This window comes from Pocillopora damicornis, chromosome 1 (genome assembly GCF_964200805.1).
Source record: "Pocillopora damicornis chromosome 1, jaPocDami1.2, whole genome shotgun sequence".
NCBI classification, from domain to species: domain Eukaryota; kingdom Metazoa; phylum Cnidaria; class Anthozoa; order Scleractinia; family Pocilloporidae; genus Pocillopora; species Pocillopora damicornis.
In genome coordinates, this window is record NC_142670.1 from 12,397,501 (window position 1) to 12,425,406 (window position 27,906).

At 36.8% G+C, this 27,906-nt stretch overlaps 2 protein-coding genes across 14 annotated transcripts; one reads left to right on the plus strand and one right to left on the minus strand.

The window, feature by feature from the left end:
* Window positions 1–1,397: 1,397 nt before the first annotated feature.
* Window positions 1,398–12,835, minus strand: LOC149052036 (replication factor C subunit 1-like). 7 transcript variants are annotated; one of them, XM_089182783.1, is made up of 11 exons: window positions 12,605–12,835; window positions 11,821–11,958; window positions 10,544–10,641; window positions 9,743–9,822; window positions 9,334–9,411; window positions 9,050–9,096; window positions 8,547–8,637; window positions 7,453–7,734; window positions 6,374–6,553; window positions 5,698–5,888; window positions 1,398–5,346 (listed from the first exon to the last, which is right to left on the minus strand). In XM_089182783.1, exons 9-11 carry the CDS (start codon window positions 6,415–6,417, stop codon window positions 5,030–5,032), a joined length of 552 nt encoding a protein of 183 aa, XP_089038909.1. In that variant the 5' UTR covers window positions 6,418–6,553; window positions 7,453–7,734; window positions 8,547–8,637; window positions 9,050–9,096; window positions 9,334–9,411; window positions 9,743–9,822; window positions 10,544–10,641; window positions 11,821–11,958; window positions 12,605–12,835; the 3' UTR covers window positions 1,398–5,029. The 7 variants fall into 7 exon arrangements, 6 of the variants coding, with proteins under 6 accessions (XP_089038909.1, XP_089038865.1, XP_089038820.1 ...); XM_089182739.1 differs by having other exon boundaries at window positions 1,399–5,346; window positions 6,374–6,510; XM_089182537.1 differs by having other exon boundaries at window positions 1,405–5,346; window positions 5,698–5,987; window positions 6,374–6,510.
* Window positions 12,836–12,996: 161 nt separating this feature from the next.
* Window positions 12,997–25,288, plus strand: LOC149052037 (adhesion G protein-coupled receptor D1-like). Of its 7 annotated transcripts, none has more exons than XM_089184723.1 (15): window positions 12,997–13,131; window positions 14,901–14,972; window positions 15,195–15,331; window positions 16,163–17,060; window positions 18,151–18,268; window positions 18,547–18,683; window positions 20,944–21,129; window positions 21,819–22,169; window positions 22,284–22,365; window positions 22,520–22,586; window positions 23,241–23,329; window positions 23,487–23,607; window positions 23,875–23,916; window positions 24,086–24,285; window positions 24,451–25,288. In XM_089184723.1, the coding sequence occupies exons 11-14, from the start codon at window positions 23,277–23,279 to the stop codon at window positions 24,269–24,271; spliced, it is 402 nt and encodes a 133-aa protein (XP_089040849.1). In that variant the 5' UTR covers window positions 12,997–13,131; window positions 14,901–14,972; window positions 15,195–15,331; window positions 16,163–17,060; window positions 18,151–18,268; window positions 18,547–18,683; window positions 20,944–21,129; window positions 21,819–22,169; window positions 22,284–22,365; window positions 22,520–22,586; window positions 23,241–23,276; the 3' UTR covers window positions 24,272–24,285; window positions 24,451–25,288. The 7 variants fall into 7 exon arrangements, with proteins under 7 accessions (XP_089040849.1, XP_089040997.1, XP_089040764.1 ...); XM_089184871.1 differs by having other exon boundaries at window positions 22,079–22,169; XM_089184638.1 differs by having other exon boundaries at window positions 24,086–25,288.
* The last annotated feature ends 2,618 nt before the right edge of the window (window positions 25,289–27,906 follow it).

The following is a 27,906-nucleotide window of genomic DNA, read 5'->3' on the forward strand; positions in this document are numbered from 1 at the left end:
TTGAAAGCCAAGCGCAACACACAGACTCCTCCACAGCTTAATCTTGTAGGCCACCGAATTAATTCACTACCAGGCTATATGAGCATTTGGCAGAGGAATTAGACTGGGAGCGAAATGAAAATGAGAAATAAAAAACAACAACATTTCGATATCAAAAAGCAAAGAGAACTTTAAAATTATTTGTGAACGAATTGCTGATCAAAAAAGAATCTATTTCAATATTATAGTGAATGGAAAATTTAGGAAATTTCCGGGAAGCTGCTGAGGTGGTCCTGCCCCACAGAACAGGATTCTGCTCCAATATCAGCGTTTACTAAGCCCACAGTTTTATCTTCCAGTGCACGATGTAGACACGCAAACATTGTGCTCATTTAGCAGGTAATTTAGTGTTAACAACTGGGTTGAAAACGTAAATTAGCCACCGTAAAGGGTAAAAAAATTGACGTTTCGAGCGTTAGCCCTTCGTCAGATCGAAAACGCTCGAAACGTCAGCTTTTTTACCCTTTACGGTGGCTAATTTACGTTTTCAACCCAGTTGTTAACACTAAATTACCTGCTATACTCTCCCACCGACGCAGCACCACAGTTTCTTTAGAAACTTACCCCTTTATTCATTGTGCTCATTTAGTCTGTCATCGTGCGCCGCACGATGACAGACTAAATGATGACGGAAAAGGCACATCTGATAAAACCGAATGACAGATAACCAGTTGGAAATGATACTAGTAACCACCTTGTAGATACGTAGTTCGAACATTTGAAGACAGAAATTTATTCAGGAGGTGGTTGATGTCCCAAAGCGTTTAAAAAACCAGGATAATTAATCGTGTCGTTGACGAGGTTTAGTTTTCATACGTGATCAAGAAATCGTAGTCACCGTGGTTCTGGGGTTAAAATTTTTTCTTTTGTTGACAGGTTTTCCTACTTTCTCTGCTATTTATACGTTAAGGTGAGACCCGTGAGCGAGCAGTAAACCTGTGCTCTGATCGGCTACCCAAGAGTGCAAAATATGTTTCTTTCGATTCCCACCTTGATTCCCGACAGAAGGAAAAAAAAGAAATGCTTGTTGCCTGTTGAACACCTCGTATAATGTTGTAACTAAACAGTATATTTTTTTCCTTTGAATAAAAGCTTTTCCAGCCTTTTTGGCTAAAACAGAGGTCACGGAGTCGTCCTAAATGAAAACAAAGCAAAACAAAAATCACAACGAAACTCGCAGATTCATTTGGTAATTCCATGGTGCATGAATATATTTTGTAATCGTGTGATACATCCTTTGATCTATTGCTGACGAAGCATTCGTCTCGGTCCCGGCTTAGAATGTAGAGAGGGAAATTGGCCGATGTACAGCCTTCCTAAGCTCACGCTTGTTTAGTAATGCACACGCCTATATGAGGTATTAGATAACCATGCGTCGATACGATTTTTACCATCGAGTGTTCATGACATCTTTTACTCCCTCAAACAGATAATTCAATTCAAGAAGATAAATACGTATCCATAGGCCGACATGTATCATCCTTTTCATCCAAAAGATATTGGTTGAAAATTTGAATCAAATATAATTTTTCAAATAGGAGCATCGTATACAGAGATCCGCTACATCGAAACTCAGCTCGTCGGAAAACCAATTCAATTTCGGACATTGTAATACAACAATTTCTCATTACAAGAACTATTTCCCTTAAAAAAGAATTGAATTCAGCTTCAGGTAAAAAAAACAATTAAAAAAACAAAACAAAACAAAACAAAAAAACAGCCCACATGGAAAGTATTGCTGTCATGTTGATAAATTCGGTTCTAATGACCACCTCGATACCTTTATATGATGATATAAATGGTACATTTACAGCGTGCAGTGGAGATGTCATGTTTTGAAAACTGAAAAAATTCTGATATTTCACCGACAACCATATTACCGTTATTATTACTATATATCGCGAATGTTACGATATCAAAAGAAACGTAGGGATTGCCTATTTTTTTGCAACCTCGAGCTTTGTTTCAAAATTCGTTTGTTTTCGAGAGATATTTGCTGGTTTTGATATTGACGAGAGCTATAATTATATACAGCACGTTATTTAGCTTTGTCACATGCTCATCACCCGCTTCTGCCGCCTAATCATCACGCACAGTTAAACCTTTAACTTCCGTGATCTAATTATTAATTCTCCCCTCTAGCTGCTACATGTTTCGTTTCAAAGTAGATACAGAAATTTAGTGTTAGTTCAAAGATGACAAATTCTACCTAATAAAACTGTGAGTATTCTGATTACTTGTTTGCTGATAACGTATTGATATTACAGGGACAAGTTACAAGTTATATCACCTTTAGGAGTTTAAGGCTTAGGGAAATTGCATCGCGTGCAGACTATTAAACCACGAGTCAATCAAGAGAAACCATTGAAATATTTTCACATCTGATAACAATTAACCGGGAAAATTCAACTGAAATTAAATGTGATAGTTGTCAGCCGCAAGAAAAATAAGATCGCGATCTTTCATTAAAAATAACATGAGCTCTACAGCTCTAATCAGTTGCAGAATGAAATTGATTTGTACCCGTTAAACTGTTATCCTCTGAATCCCTCTATTCTCCAAACGATGTCATTTGTTATTTCTACATGCCTGAAAATATAAAGAATAATATTTTGCTTTACAGCAATTTCGATGAAAAAATGAAGGTAACATATTCACGCGTTTGAAAGATCTAACCTCCTCTAATGCCCAGTTTCATGATCAAAATTGCTGTTCTTCTTTAAGAAAGTTTTTGCGCCTGTTTTTTTTGTTTGTCTTTTTCTTATTCTTTTTATGGTTATTACTTGTTTACATGTTTCTCCATGGCGATTAATTAATTCTGTGATTTAAATTTAGCGCGTTTTCTTTTAGTGCAAAACACTCGCAATCCGCAAAACCCCTTTTCTCCTCAGAGCAGGAACTGTTACAATCTGCCATAACTGACTCGATAAGGACGAATTCACATCGTGAGTTATATTGTACCGATGCAATTTCTCTTCAAGTGATCGACTCGATATATCCCTCATTCAATATGATACACATTTGTTTTAGGTCATCTTCCCATTAGCGTTACAGTTCTCTCAAGTTTTCATTTTCCGATTTCACCGTGACAACTTCATAAAGTTTCTAAAATTAATAACGGTAAGCTTTTTCTTGTAAATAACTCCCGCCAATTCTGCACTTAATATTTTTGCAGTCAAAAGCGTAGGCGTTCAGCGAAATCACCAGAGGGAGATACAAAGCTAAAGAAATCACATCAACAGTATGTATTCTTCATGTAAATTTTTTTTCCAATTTTCATGTCTTTCGATTATAATATGCTACATATTTCTTCATTATCTTTCCTCACCTGAAGAGTACTTGCAATAAATTAACTCCAACAACGTTCTTTTTCATGAAATATACTTGACTTCTCGTGGTATCTAGAGAAAAGCATATTTAAATCGTTTCGCGTGCTATGAAGAATTGAAGCGAATACCATGAGTACTCTCTTTAAGGAAATATCCGAGGATGATATTCAAAATATTTTAAATCTATGTACTCCATGCATCTTTGTGTGCAGAAACCCTCAGTGTATCTTACAGGAATTTTATGAATAAATTGTTACTGAACCAGTTGTCTTAAAGTTGGAAGAGAAATCTAAGGCCCTAGCTCTCTGTCTCTTTGAGCTCCAGAATTGTCTGCTGAGTTTGGATGCAATAAGCGAGACCATAAATAAATGTCTAATAGTTCATACAGACAAGTGACACACTTGATACTGGATTCAGAAACACTGCAGCTTCGTAAATCCCTCACGGGAAGATAAATAAGCTGCCTCAAGGTCTGGTATGTTTATCTACATGTCAGCATTGATATTTAATCTGTTGCTTAACCTAATCTAGCGGGTAGGGTTTTTTTTTTCGGTCGTCGATTAAAAATGATTTTTTCCTTTGTCACGAAAGGGCTTAAAATTTCCTTTCTATCATTATGCACGCTAAGACAGGAAACTTTCGACATTGATGATCTTAGCAGTATGCAGGATGATCATTTTTGTGTCCACTGTACGTCATGGCTCATTAACGAGAAATATAAAGCTATGTGGGTGAACTTCAGATCGTAAAATCCAATGGTCTAAGATTCGATCCTGCGTTCGTGACGAGTAAACAAGATCGATATTTCTTTCATTCTTTTGTCTCATGTTTCAAATTATTTCTATTTGTATCTTTAGTCAATACCCGTTTATCGCATTCACTGCATTAGGTCGCTATCAACTTATTCTGTCCTCACCTTAACTCCAGTGAAAATGTAACTTGCCCCACAAGTGTGTAACAAAACGGTGCACTAGGTAACATCAGCAGTATTGAAGAAGCTGAATATGAGCTCATCCAACTCGAAACAGACAATCGTGTATCATTGTTTATTTCGTGATCCGTGATTCTATTTTGTAGCTATGCTGTTTCGCTATTTAAACGCCAAGTTTGGACAGGGCCTCATATTACATTTTTTAACTTTTCATTTTCACTAATCTGGAGTGTAGCACAATGACACAAAACATCAACTTTTTTATTTCGTCTATTTTTTGCTGATGTGATGGTCGTTAAACCACCACCTGCATAGGTTGATCGAAGGGCGCTGAAAGGACCGGGGAGAATGAGCGTAGTTCCGTTGTCTATAATTACATGTTAGAAACCGTGACCAAACTATAGGCTTTGCGCTTGCGCCACGAATCAAAGCGGAAAAAAAAAAAAAAATTAAAAAACTCGCTCCTGAACTTACAGTACGCACGTGGAACTCGGGTGTGTAAGAGATGTGGGTGATTCACTTATTATATAACCAAAACTAAGGAGACCTCATGTGTTACTTAGGTGTTTTACACCACAAGAGAAACACACTCATACCGAAAGCATAGTGAAGGAAATTTTCTTATTAATGATGAGCGCGACTTGTCGGCTTGGAAACTTCACAAGTTTTATAGGAAAAGTTGACCAATAGAGCTGTAATTTACGTTACTAACTCAGCTGATAATAATAAATTAACTACAGTGGAAAGTCAGTTTAGTAAGACAGGAGAATGAATGCAGCATCTTTAATAATGTCAAAGTCATTCCAAATGTTACAGAAATTTGACAACCTGTCAGAAGGCCATCCATGGTTTTATTGCTCAGTGACTGAGAAATGTGTTCTTCCAAGGTCTTTTTGCTCCGTGTATCACTGGCATTCATTACAGTGAAGGTAAAACCAAGCTCTTCACAAACAAGTGTTGCTGTTGTGGTTTTACCAACTCCTGGGGAACCGCACAGAAGAGCTGCCTTTAAGGACGACCCATCTTGGTCTTTGTTGAAAAAGAAAGCTGTGCAAAATAAAAATGTTTAAAACTGTGATTCCATTACTAACATACTAACTACATGTATAAGTGACTGACGAGTGAAATAAATTCATCAAAGTTCATAAGTTACATCTGTTTAAAAAAATGTATCTCTGAATGTGGGAATTAGGAAACATGTATTTATGTCATCAGTAAGTTGTACAAATGCACCTGGATGCACCCAAGAGAGATTATATTCATTAAGTATAATCACCGCATAATACATGTAGGATGCTCACTGGTGAGGAAATTTAAGGCATACAGCTGAAGTATGAATTAAATTTACTGTGAAGTTATGCTCTTGTGCTAATTGTTGGAGAGGTTAGAAACACCCACCTTTCAGTGCAGGTGATGATGATAGTGTTTGTGTTGTTGGAGATGACACAGATCTTTCACTCAGTTGTGACAAATCCCCTTCAGACTGATCTTTTCTCTGGCTGAGGGACTCCACTGGATCAGCTTTCTCCTTCTTTGTCTTCTTGTGCACACTTAGTGGTTCATAGCTGGTCTTATTGCCTGGTTTTGTTCTGACAAGTTCAAACAGACCGTCTTCATCTATTTGTGATGTTCCACATTGCCTTAGCCTCAACAAAGAAACCATAGTTTCCTTGTCCACTAATGTTCAGCTGTTCAATGAATTAGAGACAACCTTAAATCAGTTAAAGGGTCTCTAAACAAAGCAATGTTTAATGACCTCCTCAGCAAGAAATAAAAGCTTATGCCTATGAACAAGAACAGCTCTTTCAGAAGCCAACAAACTTGCAAAAGAAATAATTAATTTCTTCCCTAACTTGTAAATTTTTCAGTTCTTGTTAGTTTGCTACACAGACTTATGAATTGTTCATTAATTGAGTTAATTTATGCAAATTTGTGGCAAGTTTCCCTAGTATTTTTGCAGAAAGCCACAGCCCAGATTTGTTACAAAAATTTAAGGAAAAAGGTGCAACCTATATGTTGGTGTTCATGTTTTTTTTTTGTTTTTTCCTTTTTTGATTTGTGTATTACAATGTACCTTAGAAAGTTTATGCTCTCCAGGATCCCGTCCCACAACGACATAACTTGTTTTCTTGCTCACTGATTGGGCAACTTTTCTACCATATCTTTGAATCAAATCAGTGGCCTCCTCTCTCTCATTACTTTCCAAGACTCCTGTAATAACAAATGTCAGTCCATCCAAACAGTTTTCTGCTCCCTAAAAATTAAATTATCAAGTGCGTGCATGATTCAAGATATGCAGACGAATAATTAATTCTTCCCTTAAAGACCTGCTAATACTGTCCAAACTGAAAAGTTATAAATGGTGAAAAATGGAAAAAACTCTGTAGATACACCATAAACATTTCAGATCAATGTCAGCATCTGTGCACCTACCCCTCCCCTAACCCAACAACTGTCAACTGCTTACAACTAAGGGTTAATGTTGGATTAAGGGAGGGGTAGGTGGGCAGTTTCTTAGACACTTACATTGAACCAACATTTGAACAACAACTGAGAGTAAAAGGATAAAATACATTTTTTTTGTTTAACCCTTTAACTCCCATGAGTGACCAAGACAGAACTTCTCCTTACAATATCAATACAATATCATGCAGACAAGTGATGAGAATAAATAATCAAGCAGGGGATTATTAGTTGATCCAAGACTAAATTCTCCAAACTAACATTACAAGAATTGTATGACAGACAGTAAGGAGAATTACTATTGACATCTCAGAAGTAAAAGGGTTAATCAAAGCATGCATTTTACAATTTTTTCATGTAAACTGTATCTGCAGATTTTCCAAATAAGTCTTAATTCTAATAATCTTCATTTTGCTTTGTCTTGCATCTCTCATTAAAATTTGAAAGGATGGAAAACAAACCATAAAGAGCTTTGAGAGATAATAATAATTTAACTACCAGAAGAAATTAATATGTAACTTCTCCTGAGAATATCCATAGATTATCCAGCAAACATGTAATGAGGATACTAAAACTTATCAAGTATATGTAGTTGTTATAATGATCTAACAACAAACTCTCATTATTACAGAGAAATGTGTAGAGCTAGAGGGGAGAAATAACAATCAGATCTTGGTCTTTGAAACCTACCTGAGGGATTTCCTTTGAACCAAGTGTCCTAGGATGATCTCTTGCCATAAAACCATGGTAGCAAAATTTTTTCTTTTCCAATGAGGGTGGAACTTCAACCACTTCCTCTGATTTTGATACCTTTTGGTGTTCCTTGGGTTGGAGTTTCCTAACTAAGATCTTTTTTTCCTTTTTCGGAGTAACAGTTTTCTTTGGACTTGGTTTTGAGTCTCCAACTGGAGTTTCTGGAACTGTAGCAGCTTTGGCAGCCAGTTTTCTAAAAAGAGTTGTCTTTGGTACTTCCTGAAAAGTTCATGGATAAAATTTGAAGTGAATAAAAGTTACATGTATATCAAACATACTAACAGAAAAGAGTTGTCCTCACAAGGCAAGAGTTGTCCCAAATAGGAATGTTGATAGAGAAAGACACTGCTGCTTTGAAAAATGGAGACAAAGTGGTAGCATCTTCCTGGATTGTCAAAGTTAAAATCACTAAGAATGTACCTAACATTTTGTCACCAAAGTTACTGTTTAGTGTAAATTCTACATACAGTACTGGTTGTATTTTGAGTGGTTATAGTATTGAAAGTAATGTTTTGTTGCAAGTATTGTTAGCAACGTGCATCTGAGTAAAAACCATCTAATTTCATAGGAGGACAAGTTTACATATACAACTGACATGTGCCACCAGTTTTACAAGTTTGAGTAAGCTTTTGGATCTTACACAAAGCCAAATTTAGTCATAAAATGTTAATGTTTCATCTTCAAGTACCTTATTCAAGTGCTTAAAGACACATACCATACACATGCAGGGAGAAATTAGATGCTGGTCACTGTTAGGGGTCAAAGGTTAAATGTATCAGCATAAGAGCAGTTTCCTATAACAGATCTAACATTCTCAATGCTTGATGGGAGAGAGGATAGACAAACAAACAGACAGACAAACAGACAAACAAACAGACAAACAAACAGACAAACAAACAGACAAACAACATTAACCTGGACAATTTTTAAGAAGCCAGATGCTTCTCCAGAGCAATATCTTACGTTCTAAAATAACACCATGGTTTGGTACTGAAACATCAAATATAATAATAAAGAGCGATGCATGTTACCTCTCATTAACTTGCTGGACCTCTTTGGAAGCTGGCTTTTCTGTTTGTTCAAGAGACTTTTTTAATTTCTAAGACACAACTTCTTCCTCATCTGTAGAAACCACATCAAAATACAATTAAAGCATCATAATATCAAAATTTTATTGAAGGCAGAGTGATCTAATGGTAAGTGTGCTCAACCCTGGATCAAGTGGATGGCTTTTTTTTCTTTGGCAAGCTAATACATATAGGCAAGGTTAAAGGTCAGGTGATGTAAAAAAACCTGACCTCATTTTACCTCAAGCTCACCTGACACTAAATAAATTATTTTCCCTATTCAGCCCTCCCACTCCATCAATAAGGAGAGTCCCCAAAACTCTTTTGTAGAACTCAGTCATGTAAAAATAATTATATTGTCTTTTCATGCATCATGAAAAATATCCAAAATTCTTTCACATTCACATGAAATTCAAAAAAAGAGAATTAAGCCAAATTCACAAATTAAAATTTTCACTCTTTCTCACCTGTTTATAAAGCTGTTAATCCTACAAGTTTGGCTCTTTCAAATAACCTGAAATTCATCAGGGAAACAAAATGGTTTGTCAATCACATTTAATTCATATAATTCTTCATTCATGGGTCGCGTTTGAATAAAGAAAAAACTGTTCAGATGGAAATGGAAGGATTATGTCATCTTTAATCAAAATTCATGAAAAAAAATTGAAATCATGATTCCCCTGCAAACAAAAAATATTTACTTCTCATAAAAAGTAAAGGTACCCTCAATAATTAGACATAATTTCTTTACCTGAGTCCAAGCTGATTGGTCAATATTCTACTTTTCATAGCTTTTGAACTCTCCTCCTTCTTTACTGATGTGGCTTTTCTAAAAGAGACATGAATGAAAGAGAACCAGGTTCTGAATACACCTTGATATCAGTATGTATATTCTCCATACTGTTCCCTAAGCATTTTCTGAGGCAATTACAAGGAGAATTTTTTAAAATAATCAAGAGCTTTTATAGTTAGTGATCATTTCCTTGACTCTTGATTCAGTGGTGATATTAGGGTCCAAAAGTTTAACCCTTTAACTCCTAAGATCTGATTGTTATTTCTCCCCTCTAGCTGCTACACATTTCCTTCTAAATTAGTCATGAGAGCTTGGCACTAGATCAAGATAGCAGCTTCTACTTGATAAGTTTAAATATTTTCATTACCTGTTTGCTGAATAATGTGTAGACATCATAAGGAGAGGTTTCATGTTAATCACTTCTGGGAGTTAAAGGAGTAACTACAACTGTATGAAAGGGAACAAAATTCAAGAAAAAAATCACATAACTGATTTCTAGAGGAAGAGGATCTTCATCAGAATCTAACAGAGATGTAAGATTAATTTAGAAATAGGGTCAGGACATCATTGAGATGTTGTATGTATACATGTAAATATGTGAATCTTTTTACACCCTAATTTATTTATTTAGCTTCCCCTAATTATCTCAGGCAGGGAGACCACCACAGATTTAGCCAATTACAGTGGATCCCACATTAACAATGACAAGGCCAGACCCCCCCCCCCCCTCAATTCCCAGTAAACAGGCCAGACTACATCACAGTAATCTTGTGAGTGGGTTCTTTAACATCCCCTGCCTAACCAAATTAACTAATTAATAGAAGCAGGAGACGGGACCTTCGGTTTATTCATTCTTATCCGAGAAGACTAGAATGTCTATCCATTTGACATTATAGAAAGGTAGCACATTCTCCTCAGTTATTTTAAGGCCCTGAGTGTTGGTCCAGCTGGGGCTCAAACCCTCGACCTCCTGCACAACAGTCCAGCACTCTAACCAATTGAGCTAACCGGGAGGCTGTTTCTGTAATAATGCAAATTACATTCAGAATTGACAAGGACACTGTACAGCACAGTACACCATTAAAACAAAAACAGAGGTGTAATAGTTTGTGTAGAGTCTCAACATCTGTTCCTTTTGAAACTGTTCGAGTTCATCCTAAAACATTACCTGAGTCAACGTTGTTTTTTTCCTTTCTTCTTCCTCTTCTGATTTTCTTTTGGTTTTTGTATTCAGGCAATGTCATCATCTTCACTGCTTGATAAACTCTGCCCAGAAAATCAACAATTACTTATTTTTATTCACACAAATTTGATATAAATTCACTTCTTTGGACCCAACAATAACAACTGGATAAGATCAAGGGGGGGGGGGGGGTGTTGTTCCTCAGAGCACAACTTTCTTACAAAGCATTTTTCTTCCACCTCAGAAAAATCAAAAGACACCAGGCTTGTGGAAAACATGGTTTGGGTTAAGTGAAGTCTCAGTGCTTTTCTATCAGTCATCTTTCAAGTTAATCAACAATTTCATTTTCCCTTCAGTCTGAATAAATGAAAATTAACCAGCACTTGTCAAAATTGTGAATTAAGCATTAGTTTTACATACTGCAACTGCTCTGCAGACGTAATAAGTTGCAGTTTGAATAAATTTGCAGGGGATACTAATGTCCAAGATATTTCGAACTTGAGTGAAATTTAGGCAGCAGTGTATCACATCATGCTGTTTAGTTGTTTAACCCTTAAACTCCCAGATGTGATTATCATGTAACTTCTCCCAAGACTATACCAACAATGTCCAACAAAAGGGTTGTGAAAAAAAATTGTTATCTTGATCTAAAAACAAATTCCTATAACAAATGTACAAGGAAATGTGTAGCAACTAGAAGGGAGAATTAGCAAACAGATCTTAGAAGGTAAAGGATGAATACAAAATTACTTCATTTTACAACCCTGTTTAGGGAAAAAAAAAGGCAAAACATTGTAACTTATCAGCCTCACTCAGTTACCCTGACATACTCCAACAGACCATTGAAAATTATACCTACAAAGTTAGTTAACACACATTACCACATCATTTCTCACACTCCAGTCCAGAAAGATACCTTGGGTTATATAAATGTAGCGGAATGAAACTCTTGGTTAAAACATGTTGTAAAATTATCTACCATGTGCAAAATTAAAGATTCACAACAAAGGAAATTTTACCATGTACGGCAATAAATACCAATTTTGGCGAAATAAGGTGTCCCCCCCCCCCCCCCCATCCCCAGGAGAAGATAGATGGGAATGTGAATTGCCCACGAAGATATAGACACACGTACATGATGGTCGATTCAGTCAGACAGGGGCTGTGATATGGGCAGATCTTTTCTCCGTCACCTCTGAAGTCGAATTCCCTGATAACAAAAATAACTTTCTCTTTCAAATGCTACATAATCCATTACTTACCTTGCTTTTCGTTCGGCTCTTTCCTACATCATGTTTCGTTAATGACTTCACAGTAGAATCTTTGCCGCGCTTGTTTTCTACTTTCGAAGCGCCTTGTTTCGCTGCCTTTCCAGCAAGGCCAAAGAACGATCGAGTATCCTGTAAAAAAAATGTAATTATAATTGAAACACCGGTTAAAAGACTGCCGCTGAGAACTAAAGGACTCACAAACCATTTTAGTATAGTGACATGTTCACATTATGTGACGCTTGCGACGAAAGAGGAAACTTCGAGGGGTGTCGCTATGCGTGTTTTCTAAGTGTCGCTGATGTGGGGACTATTTTACCGGTCGTAGTGAAACCACGAAAACCAAGATGACTATCAACGGTGTTTATTTAGATCACGATCACGATAGTAAACTGAAATTACAATAATATTATAACGAATGCATAAATCTACTTGAATTAGTGCGAAAGGCATGAAAGAAACGCTTTACGTGCCTATGTCGATAACGCGATTAAAATAACAACAATTAACGTGAATTAACATAAACAAATCATAAAAGGCTAAATTAAAACTACTCGAGATTCAAAGATCGGCTACACGATAACCATTTGCGGCTGAGTAACAGCCCAAAGACTAAAATGTGGGCGTTACTGTGTGAGCGTCTAGTTATTTCAAAATACTCCTTTGATTTCAAGATAATTAGTTGTACTGTTGTACAACACAGTACATATGTGCGCTATCGCCCAAGGTGAAAAACTAAACTTAAGCATATTGAAATAAAACTAACAAAATCACTTACATATCGGTCCCACTTGTGCCAAAGGTTTGGAACGAAAGATCGAAGGTACTGCTGTTCAAGGCGAAATCTTGCGAAACTCTGGCTTATTAGGACGCTAACTTAGCTTTTATATGCGCGTGGTGACGCTAAAAGATCCGATTACAAACCAATAGGTAAAAGATAAACATTGTAACTACGATCGTAAGTAGGCACACAAAGTAATTGACAATTGATTTAATAAAAAAAAAAAAAGGCTGTTCTTTTGTTCGATATCCTTAACATATTACTCTCCTACATTTCGCGCCATCTTTGAAAATCTCCTGTACTTTAGTCAGCGGTCACTAACCTAGCTAGCCTCCAGACTCCTGCTATTTCTCTTCCGCTAATTTTCCGAGAAAAACAATAGGTCATAAGATAAACATAATTTAATTCTAATTCACGGAACCAAATGAAAGGAGCTGTAAAGCGAGGGAGGTTGAGCCACGTGCAGTTGCCCAACAAGTTGCTTTGAAAATGGCAAATAGATCCGCGGAGATCACTTCTCAGGGGTACGTACTCTGTTGTGGATGTCGATATTTCCATGAATGAATGCGCCCCAGATTCGCGCACGCTCCTTCAGTGATTTGGTTGTTTCGTTTAGCTATCGTCTCCTCGAGGTATATTGTTTATTTATCGAAAAATACTCAAAATTCGCAGAAACTTGCAAAAAGGTTATTTGAAGTTTTATACCCTGTCATCCAAAAACAATTTCATTTAATATAAAATGACTCTATAGAAAAAAAAAAAAAAAAAAAAAAAAAAAACGCATAAAAGTTTTACCGATTGGACTTGAATGGAACAAACGTGGTCGTGTTACGATCGGTGCGTATTTTCCCAAAGTTAAAATTACACTCGTTTCTAAATTGTATCTGCTTGAGTGGTAGCAGATGATGGAGTTTATGCGCAGAATTGGATACAACTGAGTCAAAGAATTAACGTTTGTAACACTGTTCTTTGCGCCTGTTTTTCAAAGATCTGATGCCATGCAGTGCATTTAGTCTCTATTGTAAAACTAGAATCGACCATATTTCCGGAAATTTCTAGGGCTTACTGTAAACTGCCAAACGAAACGAAACGAATTGAAAATATGAAAATCTCCGTGGTGTTCTTTGCTGAATCTTCACTACGTTCGCGACGAGATCAATCTTCTACTGTATTTATAGGAAGGACTGCGCAATTTGGCCATAAAATGCAAATCTATAATTCACATCAAAATTCCGTGAGGCTCGAGCTGTGCAATTTACAAGTTGTCAAGTATCGATGTTCGTAGTCGATAAATAATTCGATTGCGTGACATGACACCTTCCCTGAATAATATCGCGTGACTAAAGTTGGTTTGCGGCATGTTTCTGATTGAAAAATTAAAAAAACAAAGTTTTCGTTGAGGTTTCAATAATAGTAACGTTTGTTCTGTTATCATTTGTATGATTTGTGGACTGAACTGACCGATTCGTTCTTAACGGGGGCATTGGGATATTCTATATTTTTTTTTGAGATCGGGTTTGTGCTAAAGAATTTCTGTTTTTCGGATTGGGTGTTCATTGCCGTTTGCAGATTTTCCGTTCTTTAGCATTTGGTTGTCGGTTTTCGTCAAAAATACCTGTCTAATGGGCTACGGATTTGTTTTCCGATGAAGTTTTCGGATTGTCCTATTTGGATTCCGTTTTCTCTTCGATCCAAGCGGCCATTATGCGCCTCCACTGATCTCAAATAGCCGCGAAACCTCAGTATGCTCCACATGTCAACACCGTATCGGATCGATTAGGGTTTTGAGAACTGGGATGTGAACATTTATCGGTTTTGACTGTTTTGCATGCGGTTTTCGGTTCTGGTCGAATTTTTTTTTTTTTGTGGTTTTGCGGTTGTTGATGATTTTTTTTCTGTTCCGTGTCTTAAATTACAGTAGGCCTTGTTTAGTTATTTCCTCTGAAATTGTATGAGGAATTCTTTTATTTTATTTTTTTTCTTTTTAATTTCTCTGGAAATAAGTGGTGTTGTCTTTCTCACTTCACACTTGAATTTGGGACTGAAAGTGAGGGGAATGTGGGCTGAAAGCTGAGGTGTCTGTGTCAGACAGTTTGATCCTGCCTTTGTCTGCATTATCATGTATTAACTTTTTACTTTTCCATTCCAGCATGAATTTTTAATGTTCTGTAACACTTTTTTTTCTTCTTGAATACTAATAATATAACAAATTTATTTTAATCCAAAGATGTCTTTGTAATTTTGTTTTTTGAGACATGTTGATGGTTTTCAATCTCGAAAATTATCAATTTAGGTGCCCCACAGTTATCAAGGAGAGTCTGTTTGATCTTGGTTGTCTTCCTCCAGCTGTAAGTGAAATGCTGAGGTAACTTTCGTCAAATAATGACAACAAAATTGTTTACATGTTGCAATGATTTGATTTAGCGCCCTCCTTCCAATAAGCACCCCCTCTAGAATAGGCACCCAATTCTCTCCCCTGTTTTAAGTCAGAAAGTTTAAAAGGTGATACTGTTTTGCTATTAACTTCATCTGTAATTTCATGCTTGCATGATTGATAATAATTATTACATGTATTATTATTTTTAAGCTCGTCATTATTTTTATAATGGCTTTTGTCAAGCAAAGGGTCAAATCTGGACTTCAAAACTGCAATGGATATCCTGGTTTGCTGATGTGAGTACAGAATTGATTAATAGAGCAAAAAGGTCAAGACTTATATTGAAGGTCAGCAACATGTCATCTGATCATTGTTTACTTTTAAGTAGTTGTTCCTAAGTCTTAAAGTGACACCCAGCTACATGTACTTTTTTTCGAGAAAGTTGCCAGTAATACAAGGCAAGGGGATGTGCTGCTGGTTTGGGTGGCATTTTCATGACTCTCTTAGCTATGATGGGGTTACATTTTCAGTAGAGTTACAAGAGTGGGGACTAACATATTTTCATGATTTGGAAAATTTTCGTACATCAAAGTAAGGATTTACAAACAGGAAGATGAAAAGTAAAGTGTTCTAAATTCACATATAGAAATGTGTCACTTCATTTTAGGATCATGACCTACTTAAAAGACTTGGTAGTAGCTAGATAGATGCATCTATAAACAGAAAAGACTAAGTTGGGACCACAAAAATGACATTTCTGGTAAAGTGACTCACTAAGCAGATGGGGTGTATAGTTGGCCACAGAATAGACTATAATGGGGCAGGTATTCTTAGAGGCCAGCAACACATGGGTAGATGGGATCACAAAAATAACACTTCCTGTAAAGTGACTCACTTAGCAGCTGAGGTGTATAATTGGCCACAAGGTAGACTATAATGGGGCAGGTAATTTCTGAGAGGCCAGCGGTACGTATATGTACACTGTATACGCAGCAAAAAATGACCCTAAAACTCCCCCACCCCTGATGTATCAAGAAATTGCATCATTTCAGTCAGAATATAAACACAGTGCAATAATATGAGGCATTCCCTTATTGAATGGGTTTAATGGGAGTGTATTTTTAAGTGAGCTATTTGGGTGCCACTGTTCTACCAATGTTTGTGTGGTTTCCTTTCAGACCATTTCATTTCTTAAGTGGTTTTGGCAACAGACTCACCATTGCTGTTATGTTTGGAGTCACTTCCAGCACATGCCTTAGTATGTTTTTACAACCAAAAAATGGAAATTTTCAGATGCCTGCATGACCCAGCTGGATGGGTGCAGGGTAGGTGGTCATACCATGGCAACCTGATTTTGAATAAATTGAGTGTTTATTTGTTTGATTTGTTTTGTTTTGTTTTTTTGTTTTGTTTTTATTCTCACTGTTAAAATCATTTTAAAGACTATCGTAGCTATAGGTTAACTCACTTGCCAAGGGTCATTATTAGTTTATGAAAAAATTTTAATATTAATAGTTATATGGAATTTAACATACAATTTAAATGGCTAAGAGCAAATTCATGTATGGTCAGTAGTGTTTTCAGGCATTGGGTTTGAATCTTAGCTAGTTTTTAACATCTGTGCAGCATTTTTTGCATTTTGCAGAGTTTGCAGCAGTACTAATGGGGTTGTTTGAGCTTCGGGGCTATCCTCATCCAGTGGTATACCTTTCAGTGCACACCTTGTTCCACAATATGCATGTGCCATGTTGTGTTTACTGTTCTATAGCATGGGATTCTTGTCCTTGAGGATAGCAGTTCTAGGTGTTTCCTCCCCTCAACCCTAATTGCAGGGTTTCTTTTGCAGGGTCTATTTCTATTTATTTGTAATATTTATTCATCCATTTATTTATTTATGTTTTCCTCTACTGAGCCATCTGGCTCTAGTGTGATAGGTGCTCAGAGGGGGTTTAGCGCAAGAGGCTTACAGCTAGATTGCAGGTTGGGTAGACCAGTTGGGTGTTCTAGCACCCTAGGGTGTGACTGTAGTTGCAGCTCCTGCATGGGCCCCTTGGGCACTTAGCCTCCATTTGTGATGTGGGTGTGAACTTGATATTAAGTTATTTATTTATTTATTTGGAATATTTAGACAGGCTGACACAGTTTGGCTTTTAAAAGCAGGTTTACATGTGGGCCTCTATAAATGATAACAAGGCCAGATGACCACACTGGGAGCCACATTCGTTACTCTTTGTTGAAGTCTGTGTGTTCTTTTACTCTTTAACTCTCAAGATCTGGTTATTAATTAATTCTCCCCTCTAGCTGCTGCACAATTGCATATTCATCAGTTATGAGAACTTTTCTGTTAGATCAAGAAAACATCTTCTACCTGAGAAGTCTGGGTATTCTCATCACCTGTTTGCAGGATAATGTGTGGATATTATAGGGAGAAGTTACCTTTTAATCATTTCTGGGAGTTAAAGGGTTAATGTCCCCTGCTTATAACCAGTACAGAGAAGATGTAGGAGAGTATGGGGCCTATGGTTTATCATCCTTAGCCAAGAGGACCAGAACATCTAACCATTTGCAGATGTTAATTGTATAAAAGGCAGCACATTCTCTTCAGTTATTTTAAGACTCTGAGTGTTGTTGTGGTCTGGAAAAAGAAATGACAAGGATGCAACGAAACCACTTGCTAGATACTTTAATCTCTCTAATCATTCTGGGCAGCATATGGCACTTTGCAGCCTTTCCCTACATCTAGGCAGTTTGAAGGGCCACAAAACTCCACAACAAAAATTATCTTTCAAACAGGCACTCTTAAGCCCCACAGTATCAACTAATGCTTTTCATTTAACTAATTTATTCTTGTTTTCTCGTCACCATATTCCCACCATAGCTCCATTTTCTGCATACAAATGCACACACAGCCCACAATTCCTCCAATTGCTCTGATGAAGGGCTATTGTGTTTGAAACATCAGCTTTTAAACTCTACACAGTGGCCAGTTTACATTATCAACTCAGTCAATAATACTAAATTACCCTGTTATACTATCCCACTGATGCAGCACCACAGTTTCTTGAGAAACTTACCCCCTTTACCTGCACAGCAGTCCAGCACTCAACGTGAGAAAAAAATTAGTATATAAAAATGAGTGAGTAAAAAAAATTCCTGTTTTTATTAGTTTTTCAGAATCACTGTTCTTGTATACAGGATCCTGTTCTACCCATCTTTTGCCTGTCTGACAACTGACAACAGACTGGCTGGGTGACTTCTCTGGGTTTTCTCTATGTTACAATCAGGTGAGCTAGCTATTACTTTGTTTATGAATACCAATTTAATCTGACTGTGAGTTTGTTTTTTAATTATCAAATGCAGTTTTCAGAACTTTACAATAGCCAATACTTAATTCAAATTTTACTCTAATATGGAATACTACTCTTGGCTTTGAAATAAGTGATGTTTGTGTTAATTTTGGACCATGTTTTGTACACATGTCCTGGTAAATAGGGAACACAGCATAGCTTACAAGTGAAACAATAGACTAATTTGGTTCTCTCTGCTTAATTGACCCTATTAGCCCCAGAGGTAGTCAGCATGTAAGTTCGCCCTCCAGTGATATTGCTGAGTCATTCATTAAGAACAGGAGAATAACAAAAAGGTTCCCAACTCAAGTGGTTCTAATTACAACATGAATTCTCCTCATCAGTACCAAAGGTATTTCATAGTGAAGAGTCTATAGAATATGGATATTAATGTTAACCCTTTAACTCCTTCGAGTGACCAAGACAGAATTTATCCTTACAATAATATATAATATCAATATAATATCAAGCAGACAAGTGATGAGATTAAAGAAAAATATCAATTAGGGGATTATAAGTTGATCCAATACCAAATTCTCCAAACCAACATCATAAGAACTGTATGGTAGACAGTAAGGAGAATTACTAATGAGATCTTAGGAGTTAAAGGGTTAAGGTGTTATACTACAGTAGAAGTACTTTATCAAAGTGATTGATGAAAACTAATTGACAAGGAAAGCAAACCAGGGTAATCAATTTTCTTAGATTCTAAAACAAATATAAAAGACTTGTTTGTTCTTCGCAAAGGGGAATCAATTTTATGTTTATTGTATTCTATTTTAATATCCAATCGTTTGAACTGTAAAGTTGTAGGGGCTTGTTTCAATGCAATGCAAAATGAGCAGTGAACACAATAAACTGACCATCCTGTACCTAATTCGAACATGGCGGGCATCGCCATCGATCGACCTAGCAACCATTACTCTCTAACGAGGTTAGTAAGGGTTACCTCAGTTCTCATATGTCATCAGGGGTCGTAGACACTTTTTCTTGTTTGAAAAATAGTCAATAATGAGTTGGAATTGATTGACATTCTGCTCACCAAGAAGATAAACATAGGCATGCGTAGCATGCAAGAATTATTATTTAGGCTGGGAGGGTTGAGACTGGAAACTTTGTGTTCCTAACACTATCAGTTTTGTAACAGGAAAAGAGCATAACTTCTAAAGTAACGAAAATATTGCATTACTTCACATTAAAAGAAAGGAAAAAAAAAAAATTTATCTGAACTCACACAGGTATTTTTTGGTCTATTGTCTCTATTGTCTAAAAACCCCCAAGCAGACATAAAATGTATCCGTGCCTCGCCTACTATTGTCTCCTTCGCGGCTGTTGTTTAGTCTCGTCACACAACGCCCTCTATTCCCTGTTAGAGAGAGAGCGTGTTGCGTGACGAGACCAAAGAGACTACGCTTACTACCGTTCCTCAGACAGAGAGAAAATCAACATTATTCATTTACAGTTGGTTACTTGCAAAATTATTATTATAATTCCACGTAATTTGACTGTAAAAGGCAAAAAACCTAAGTTATCTGAACTCACACAAATACTGTCTAAAAAGCTCTGAGCAAAAGTAAAATGCGTCGGTGCCACGCTTAACGTTTTCTCCTTCGCAGCTATTGTCTAGTCTAATTAGAGAGAGAGAGAGAGCACGTTAGCGATGGACTCTGATTGATGGAATACAATACAATACAATCCAAGCACAAGAATGTTTGAGCGTTGTTTTCATGTACGTGACGGAAGTAAGTTGTTTGGCGCGTGCGAACGTGAGAAAAGAAGCGGATAAAACACCTTTAAACTTAAAATTGATAAAACAAGTTGAGTGCAAACCTTTTATATACCGATAAACTAGACCTCAATCGACGGGGTTCTTGCGAAAGACACAAATCATTACACATCAAATGAGTCCAAATTTTCTGGTTAATGTCATTCTTTGTGCATGGCCTCCTGATTCCATAACATCATGTACGAGAAAAAGTATCCAAACGCTGTGGTTTCTGCTTGATATCCAAGTGCTATAATGTGATTGTGCGAGATAAATACCCTGATAAGGCAATCTGGTTGGTGTGAGACACACCCTTATGCGGCGATCCGATCAGTGCGAGCAACATATTACTCAACACGTAAATAGTTATTTTTTTCATGATAAAAAATTACTAAAAAAATGCGAACCAACACCTGAAATATCAAGCTTTTCCAAAGCCAGTTGGCACCAGGACCAGTGGATTTTTTCCAGAACTAGCGTAAAAATTGCTCCTTTCTTTTCCGAATTTAATGCGCGAGACATATTAAATTCCGAAAGACATGAGTGCTTCTTCGAAAGCGGAATGGTAGCTAACAACTTATCATTTACAGAGTTTGCCAGCTTTCGCATTTTTCCGCAAGGGCAACATGTGGAATGACACATTTGGCGTGTGGTTGACAGCTGGAGCTTAACCGCACCAATCAGGAACTCCGTGGGTAACAGGAGTTTTGCAAAATAACAATGTCATTGGACAGGCGTAATCTTCACAATTGGGGGACTCCTGCTGGTCTTTTCCCGCATTTTTACTAGAAATTGTATATATGAGACTGGCTGGTTGATGACCTGGAAATATTTCATGTAATTTTAGGAGGCTGTAACTGTGTTTGAAGATTTCACCCCAAAATTCAAGAACGTCACAAAAGACAAGGCTGGAATGGAAGACGTTAAAACACTAAAAAAATCATCTTTGAGGTGGCAGAGGCCGTCGAGAAATTTGGAAAGCGACACCTGAGTGGAATGAGGCCTTCAGAGAGGATCGTTTTTCCAAAAATGGGTGAGGTTGTGGCCTTCAATCCTGTTTAGTTTCAAAGTTTATTCCTGTTACTCACTGACTTGCTGACTGACCCTCTAAGTTGCCTAATTCCCCAAAGCTAGATGATGTAAGAGCTCATGTATAAGCCCAACTTTTTAGAAACGTTATTGATGAATAACATCGACTCGTCTGTTCTTTAAATTTGTCTAATACTTTGACACTCTGATTTTTTGCGGTGTGAAAGGAAATTCAAGGTATTCTTAAACAATCAACAAGAGAGAATCAGAATCCTTCAAATTGTGAAACCTTTCTTCTCGCTCTGTTTATTGAAACTTTTCTCAAATAATAGATTGGTGAGCAACACTTTACTAACTGAAATTGACAAATCTTACCAATACTTTCCGCTTACTTCATACTATACACTGGGCTCAAAATTGGCCTATCGTTTGCGATGCTTATAAATGCAAAATTGTTAACCGTACTCTTAAAAACTCCCCAATGAACTCTATAGCTCTCCAACGAAACTGTTCGAGGAACGAATTGAGTTTTCACAAATTCAGTCCGTCCAGTGCTGCTCATTGAAAAAACGTTGTAAAATGGTTGAAGGGTAAATAAGAAAAAAACAATATTCGTCCATCCAATTGTTGTTAATGTTGTTGTTGCTTTGTCTCATTGATTCTTTTTGTTTTTTAACAATTATTTCACCAAAGATGCTCGTCAACCTCTCCCTCAAATTCGACTGAGTGTTTCTATGTCCCTTGGACAGATCATCTTCCTCGCCGGAATAAACGCCACCGGAAACAAAGTTGGTGGCCTCTCTTTCTATCCGTGGAATGAATTGACTCTTTGCACCGTGAACGTCTTGTCGAAAGGAGCACGATAAGAATACGAAAACTCGTCCTTTCCATAGGCTGCCTGTGTTACAATAGCGGCTCTAATGTAATATTTCTTGATGGCCGCTTTCTTTTAGATGCTGATCGAGGGAATTTATCTCTACCTCTTCGTTGTGAAAGCTTATAACATCAACACAAAGATGTACATGTATCACGTCATCTCATGGGGTGAGCTTATTATTTTAAACATGCACTGGTAACTGTAACCATGCTTTCGGATCACCAAATATGGTGTCGTCATCTAGCGAAGTGACACGATTTCCTTCCTTTCTTTATGGGTAGGTCTTCCAGTGATCATGGTGGCCATTTCACTCGGCATCGCTGCTGGAAAAGAAGGGTTACAAAGCTATACGAGTGATAAATAGTAGGAAAAAATTCAAGGGTTTCTTCTTGCTTTTCTCCTTTTTATTTGTTGCATTTAAATCTATGTTTTGTTTTTGCATATAGTTTGAAATCGGTATCATTTCATTTGCTGACAATTTGTGTTTCTTTCTCGTGTTTCACTTCTTCGAGTTTAGTTGCTGGCTTTCCTCGACTAACAACCTGATCTGAATATTTGTCGCCTTTGTAGCTTTCATTGAAATTGTGAGTTTATGATTAGTGTTGGTGATTGTGACTGGTATACCTGGACTACTTGCTGCTAAAGATTTTTTTCTCTGCTCTGTAAAAAATAATTTAACCATTTATGATATGATCCCACAGAATATTTACCATTTTCCTTTTCCTATTTACCCACAACAAGCTTTGGACGTGGCTATTGAGGGCCTTTTATGACGAGAAAAACCTGTTGAGACAATGTCCACACAGGCATAAGATAGCTTCATAGACTCTCCAACTTTTACTACATAGTATGAAGGAAAAAAATTCTTCCTCCTTCCTGTTGATGGTTTCTCACTGTTTCACATTGATATCTTACGATATTTTTTCGCGCAAGAATAACTAAAAAAAAACATTGAACTAGAAGAAAGGAGCAGGAAGAGCAAATTTATATAATTTAACACGAGGCCTCACTTGACATAGTTCATTTAGTGTAGAGACGTTAGTGATTTCTTCAGCTCATTGTCAGAGAATCGAAGCTCATAATCTATGTCCCACAGTAGGAAGTTCTATTCCCTGTAAATGACTCTTTATCCGAAGCTTGTTACCAAACTAGTAACGTCTCTGTCAAGGATCCTCTCCTGCTTTGCCTATTCGATAACCATATCTAAATAATCAATTTATTTTCATTGTATTCTTCAGCTCAACTTCTTGATACTCCAACGAGTCATAAGGGAGATGACCAATTTGTTGCAGCCAACAGGGGCAGACAACCATTTTCAGCAAATACGGTAAGATTTGCAACATAAGACTAAAACAATATAGCCTCCTGTGAGACTCTTTTCGCCTAACTTCCTCGCTCATTAACCAGTAAGGCCTTACGATATCTAACTAAATGAAAATTCATCGTCAAACGAAACTTGAGGAATATTTTCTTTTAACTCCTAGAATTGGCATCAAAGCATGCGTGCTGATGATTCCCCTGCCGGGTGTCACGTGGCTATTCGGTCTTCTCCTGCCTGTGCATAAAGCTTTCGCTTACATCTTCACCATACTCAACTCTATTCAGGTGAGTGTTCGATGATATCTCTCAAAAGCATTCAACCTCTATTATTATGTTACTTTCTGATCAAGTGAGACACCGTTACAATGGTCACATGATATGTTTTTGGAATTGTGAAAACAAAAGTTTTTAACCATGTAAGAGAAGACAGACTTCTTTTTCAGTTATAAGATATATAATTCTCCTTCCTTCTTGAAAATCTTAATAGATATTTGACTAATTTGTTTGCATATTGTAGAAATTAATGATCCCGAAATCATCTTTATGCTACAGGGTTTTCTGATTTTCGCTCTACACTGCATGCGAAACACTCAGGTAAGAAAAAACATTAAACTGATTATTAACTCCATATCATCAAGTATTAGTGCTTTGATAGATATCCGAGTTGTACTGCGAAGAACCATATTTCATGTTGCTTGTCTATCTGCAGATCAGAGAGCGATTCAAAAGAAAAATAAATATCGTTTTTCTATCTTCTTCAAAGGACAACTATAAAAGGAAGAGCTCACAGGTCAATCCAAGTGAGGTTGGAGATATAAAGGCAGTTGAATTGCAGTCTTTTGCTAAATTTGAATCGAAATTGCACTTAACTGGATCCAGCCAACTGGAAATAACAGTCAATTACCTGGTACAAGTACTTACAGCGATTAGTCGGTTGCGATCGGTCTGAGTTGCGATCTGCAGGTAAAAGAGGTCATTCCGTTCATCTTTGTTTAAGCACTCAACTAGTTGTAAACGTAACCTAACTTCATGATTATAAAGTTATTTTCTCGGCAATCGGACATTTGCAGGCAAGATTCGACGAAATAAACCAATGTATAATTTTTTTTTTTATTTCTAATGGCTCAGTATGCTGACGACTATCCTTCGAATAAGATTACAGTCTGCCACAGACGAGACGGGAATTTATGCCAGGAAATCATGACTCTTCTTTCTTCAAAAAAGCACTCTAACACGCGTGTATTTATTTTTTGATTCTTGGACGCTAACTCTCTGCGCTTACTGCATGATTATTTCATATTCGGCGTTTTACTTATTGAGTTTTAAACAAATTTTTCATCAAACATTATTATTACTATTAACAATAAGCTATGGATAATAACTGAATATAAGTTTCTAGAAATTTCGAGAATGCCTAGTCATGCTGATATGCATACCAAGGAACTTTCTGCAGCATTTTACTGGGTTTCGTAGTTATTATTTAACACTAAAAATATAGTTGTTTTGTAAGCTTCCAGAATTTTCTAGAAGACTTTATACATAAGGAGTCAGTCGTGTAGCAGTAGTACTAGTTGTTGTCGGGAGTGACTGACTTTTCAGAAAGCTATACCGAAAGAGAGCTACTGTAGAAGATTGTTAATTTAAGGGAACTTTGGAGACAACTGTGAGATCGTGTCAATGGTGAGCTAAGATATAGTTTTTAGTGGGCTTCAGTAAGTTTATTTAAGGATAAGTGTTCTACTTCCCGTTAAGAGTCGCTCATTGATGAGAATATTACAAGTTGTTTAATTAAGTAGTCGGGTTTGTTAGAAAATAATGCTCTTTCTGTCGGTTAAATTGTACCGTAATGATACTAATAGTACTAGCAGCTAACGCTGACATTCAAATTTGTTGCTTAATGAATAAGTAGATGAATACGTAAATGTTTGAATAAATAAACAACTAATTTAGAAAGAACATAAAAAAACCCCTAGACTGGATCTTTTGTGGATCAGTTACATTCACCCATTTGTTTTCACATTCCTAAAATAAGGAGTATCGTTTTGAATCGAAAATACAACGATTAATTGGAATTAAATTGGGGCGATGTTAGGTGGAAACGGGCATAAACCAACAGATTATAAACTATTCGGTACAAATTATTAAAGAACGATTCAAGAACTTTTATGCAGCGTAGACAATTTAAAGGAAAAAGCTCAGCAACAGAAATGTGGAATATTTCCATGGGCCTGATTTTCAAATATCACTACAGCGGAGACGTAGAGGTAGCACTGAAGAAGAATTTCGACAAGCAAGAGAAGGAGTCGATAATGTAGATGTGTGTGACAGTTTGCAACAGTCTAGGTTACGTCAAACCCATTTATAAACAAACATGAATGACGAAGCGTACGATTAAGACGGAAGAAATAATAAAAAAAAAAGAATTATTCTGAAAGATACAAGTATATTTCTCCCTACACCGCTCCAATCCGATAGGTCAAAACGCCTCAAGCTTCGATTGACTAAATAGATCGCAGCTAGGACTAGAGAATATTCGAGAATAAATAATCAATTATTCCATGTGCGTGGAGAGATACCAGGAGAGTAGAATGTCTCGCCCACAGAGCACATCACTATGACCCAAGAACGTCTCGCACAAATAGCTTTTGACCCCACCGCTCCTTCTAAAATGTTGGAATTCGAACATTTGAACACAAAAGTGATGGTTTGCATGATAATAATGCGTATTAATTAACATATGAGCGAGTTATTCCATCAAAGTTAAAGGAGTACGAAGTAATTAGACCCACCAACTGAAACGTGCAGCATGTCATAGGCGAGATGAATTAATAATAATCATTTCCATTATTTTATGCTTGCGAACAAATGGCGTAAAAGCTTTAGCTGCCAGTCGATAAAAAGAAGTTTGTTCGAGACAACTTTCATTTAGCAGAGCTCAAAAAGAAACAATCATTCTAAACATCAATTATTTTTGAGCTGCTTCCTTACAAAACTTCAACTACAAAAAGTGTTTCAATGCCGTGAGGTTTTCCGATTGTATTAAAAAAAACAATGCTCCGCATCTGGTGCAAGTTGCTTTTGTCTATTGGTCCGTCTTTGACAGAAAAATAAAAATCGAGACTGACGCCATGAATATGCGATCACAGATCATGATTTGCATAAAACTCAAACTGGTACCAAAGCGTTTTATGAGGATGCCGCAAACTCAAAACTCTTAAGCGGGGTGAATCAAATTTAAGTGCAACGATAGCTCCTGGGAGCATCCTTTGCATATCCTGGGCATGATGAAGTGGATGATAGATGGAGCTGAATCCGGCAAAATTTTCAAAACCCTTTTAATATGTTGTGTGCTGGGTAAGTACGACGCTAGTTATTCCTGTTTGTTCTGCTGTAGCTACGAAACCTTCGAAACTGACTTTCCAATTTGTGAAATATTTATTTCCAATTTAAACTTAAGGAACTATAATAACGAAACATACCAAACTCTACAAATCTCCTTTCTAAACTATTTGTTTATCAATAAAGCAAAATTTTGGGATCTTTGTATTATCATTATTATTAGTTTCTCGATATTAATCGCCTTCCGTATAATGCCAAATGATTGAACTGTGTGATGAGCACAACTAGATCCGGCAAAGTGTGCAAATTTTTTTGAATAAGTTGTGCGCCAGGTAAGTACCACAGTTATTTGTGCACTGTTAATTAAAACAAAACAAAACAAAACATACTCCGAAGATGTCCGCATTAAACTCTTAATTCTAAATTAGAGAAGGATCTCTTATAAATTGGGTTCTGAAACCTTTTTAGATTCCGTATAGTGCAAAGTAATCAAAGATCAAATAGCACAGGCGAGACATTCATGCGGTAGTCCTATTATTTGCGTCATGGTTATTTGCACAACAGCTTTGGCAGCCATATTTAGGATAACAGGAACACACTAGCTTAGTTGCTATCGTTTTATGTCACTAAGACAAGATGTTAATAGGGGAATACGTCTCCTCTTCAGATAGGTGCTGAACGTTCGACGTGCTTAGACGAAAGATCGAACTTAATTATCAGGGTCCACCAAAAATGGTATTGGATTTTAACATTCGATCCGGGGTTTGAAAAAAAAATGGTTGAATTGGTTTAATTTTTCCTTTCTCGTAGATCGCTGATTTTCTGAATGAGCTGAGGGGTTAAAGTGACGCGCACTCACAGAAGATAATTAAAGCAACTCTTAAAATTAAACAATTTTCATATTTTAACATTCGACAATGGAACTCCTTACAGCCACATGGAGATTCTTTTTTTTTATTATTTATTTAAGCTTTATTAAAAGAATTCTGTCTTTGGCTTTTAATAAAGTCCTCTTATTCATAATGTTTAATGGATCACCCCGAAATTATACGAGCATCACGGACGATGAAACTTTGCGGCTCATGTTCCTCATACCAGGGTCATGTACAAAGAATTCCAGCCTTAAGCTTTACTGAGAGCCTTCGGATAACGCGCTATTCAAATATCGCGGTACCCAAACCGTTAGAGCTTTCAAATTATTGTTGAGTTATTAAAACTGCTGACTGCTCGTCAAGTTGGACGCCG

Bases quoted from the DNA above. Each gene is read 5' to 3' on its own strand.
- LOC149052037 (XM_089184580.1), top strand. From the start codon at position 23,277: ATGACCAATTTGTTGCAGCCAACAGGGGCAGACAACCATTTTCAGCAA. The intron at 23,608-23,874 runs GTGAGTGTTCGA...TTTATGCTACAG, and splicing joins CCATACTCAACTCTATTCAG to GGTTTTCTGATTTTCGCTCT. The intron at 23,917-24,031 runs GTAAGAAAAAAC...GTCTATCTGCAG, and splicing joins ACTGCATGCGAAACACTCAG to ATCAGAGAGCGATTCAAAAG.
- LOC149052036 (XM_089182694.1), bottom strand. From the start codon at position 5,962: ATGGTTTCTTTGTTGAGGCTAAGGCAATGTGGAACATCACAAATAGAT. The intron at 5,347-5,697 runs GTGGGTGTTTCT...TATTTTGCACAG, and splicing joins ATCATCACCTGCACTGAAAG to CTTTCTTTTTCAACAAAGAC.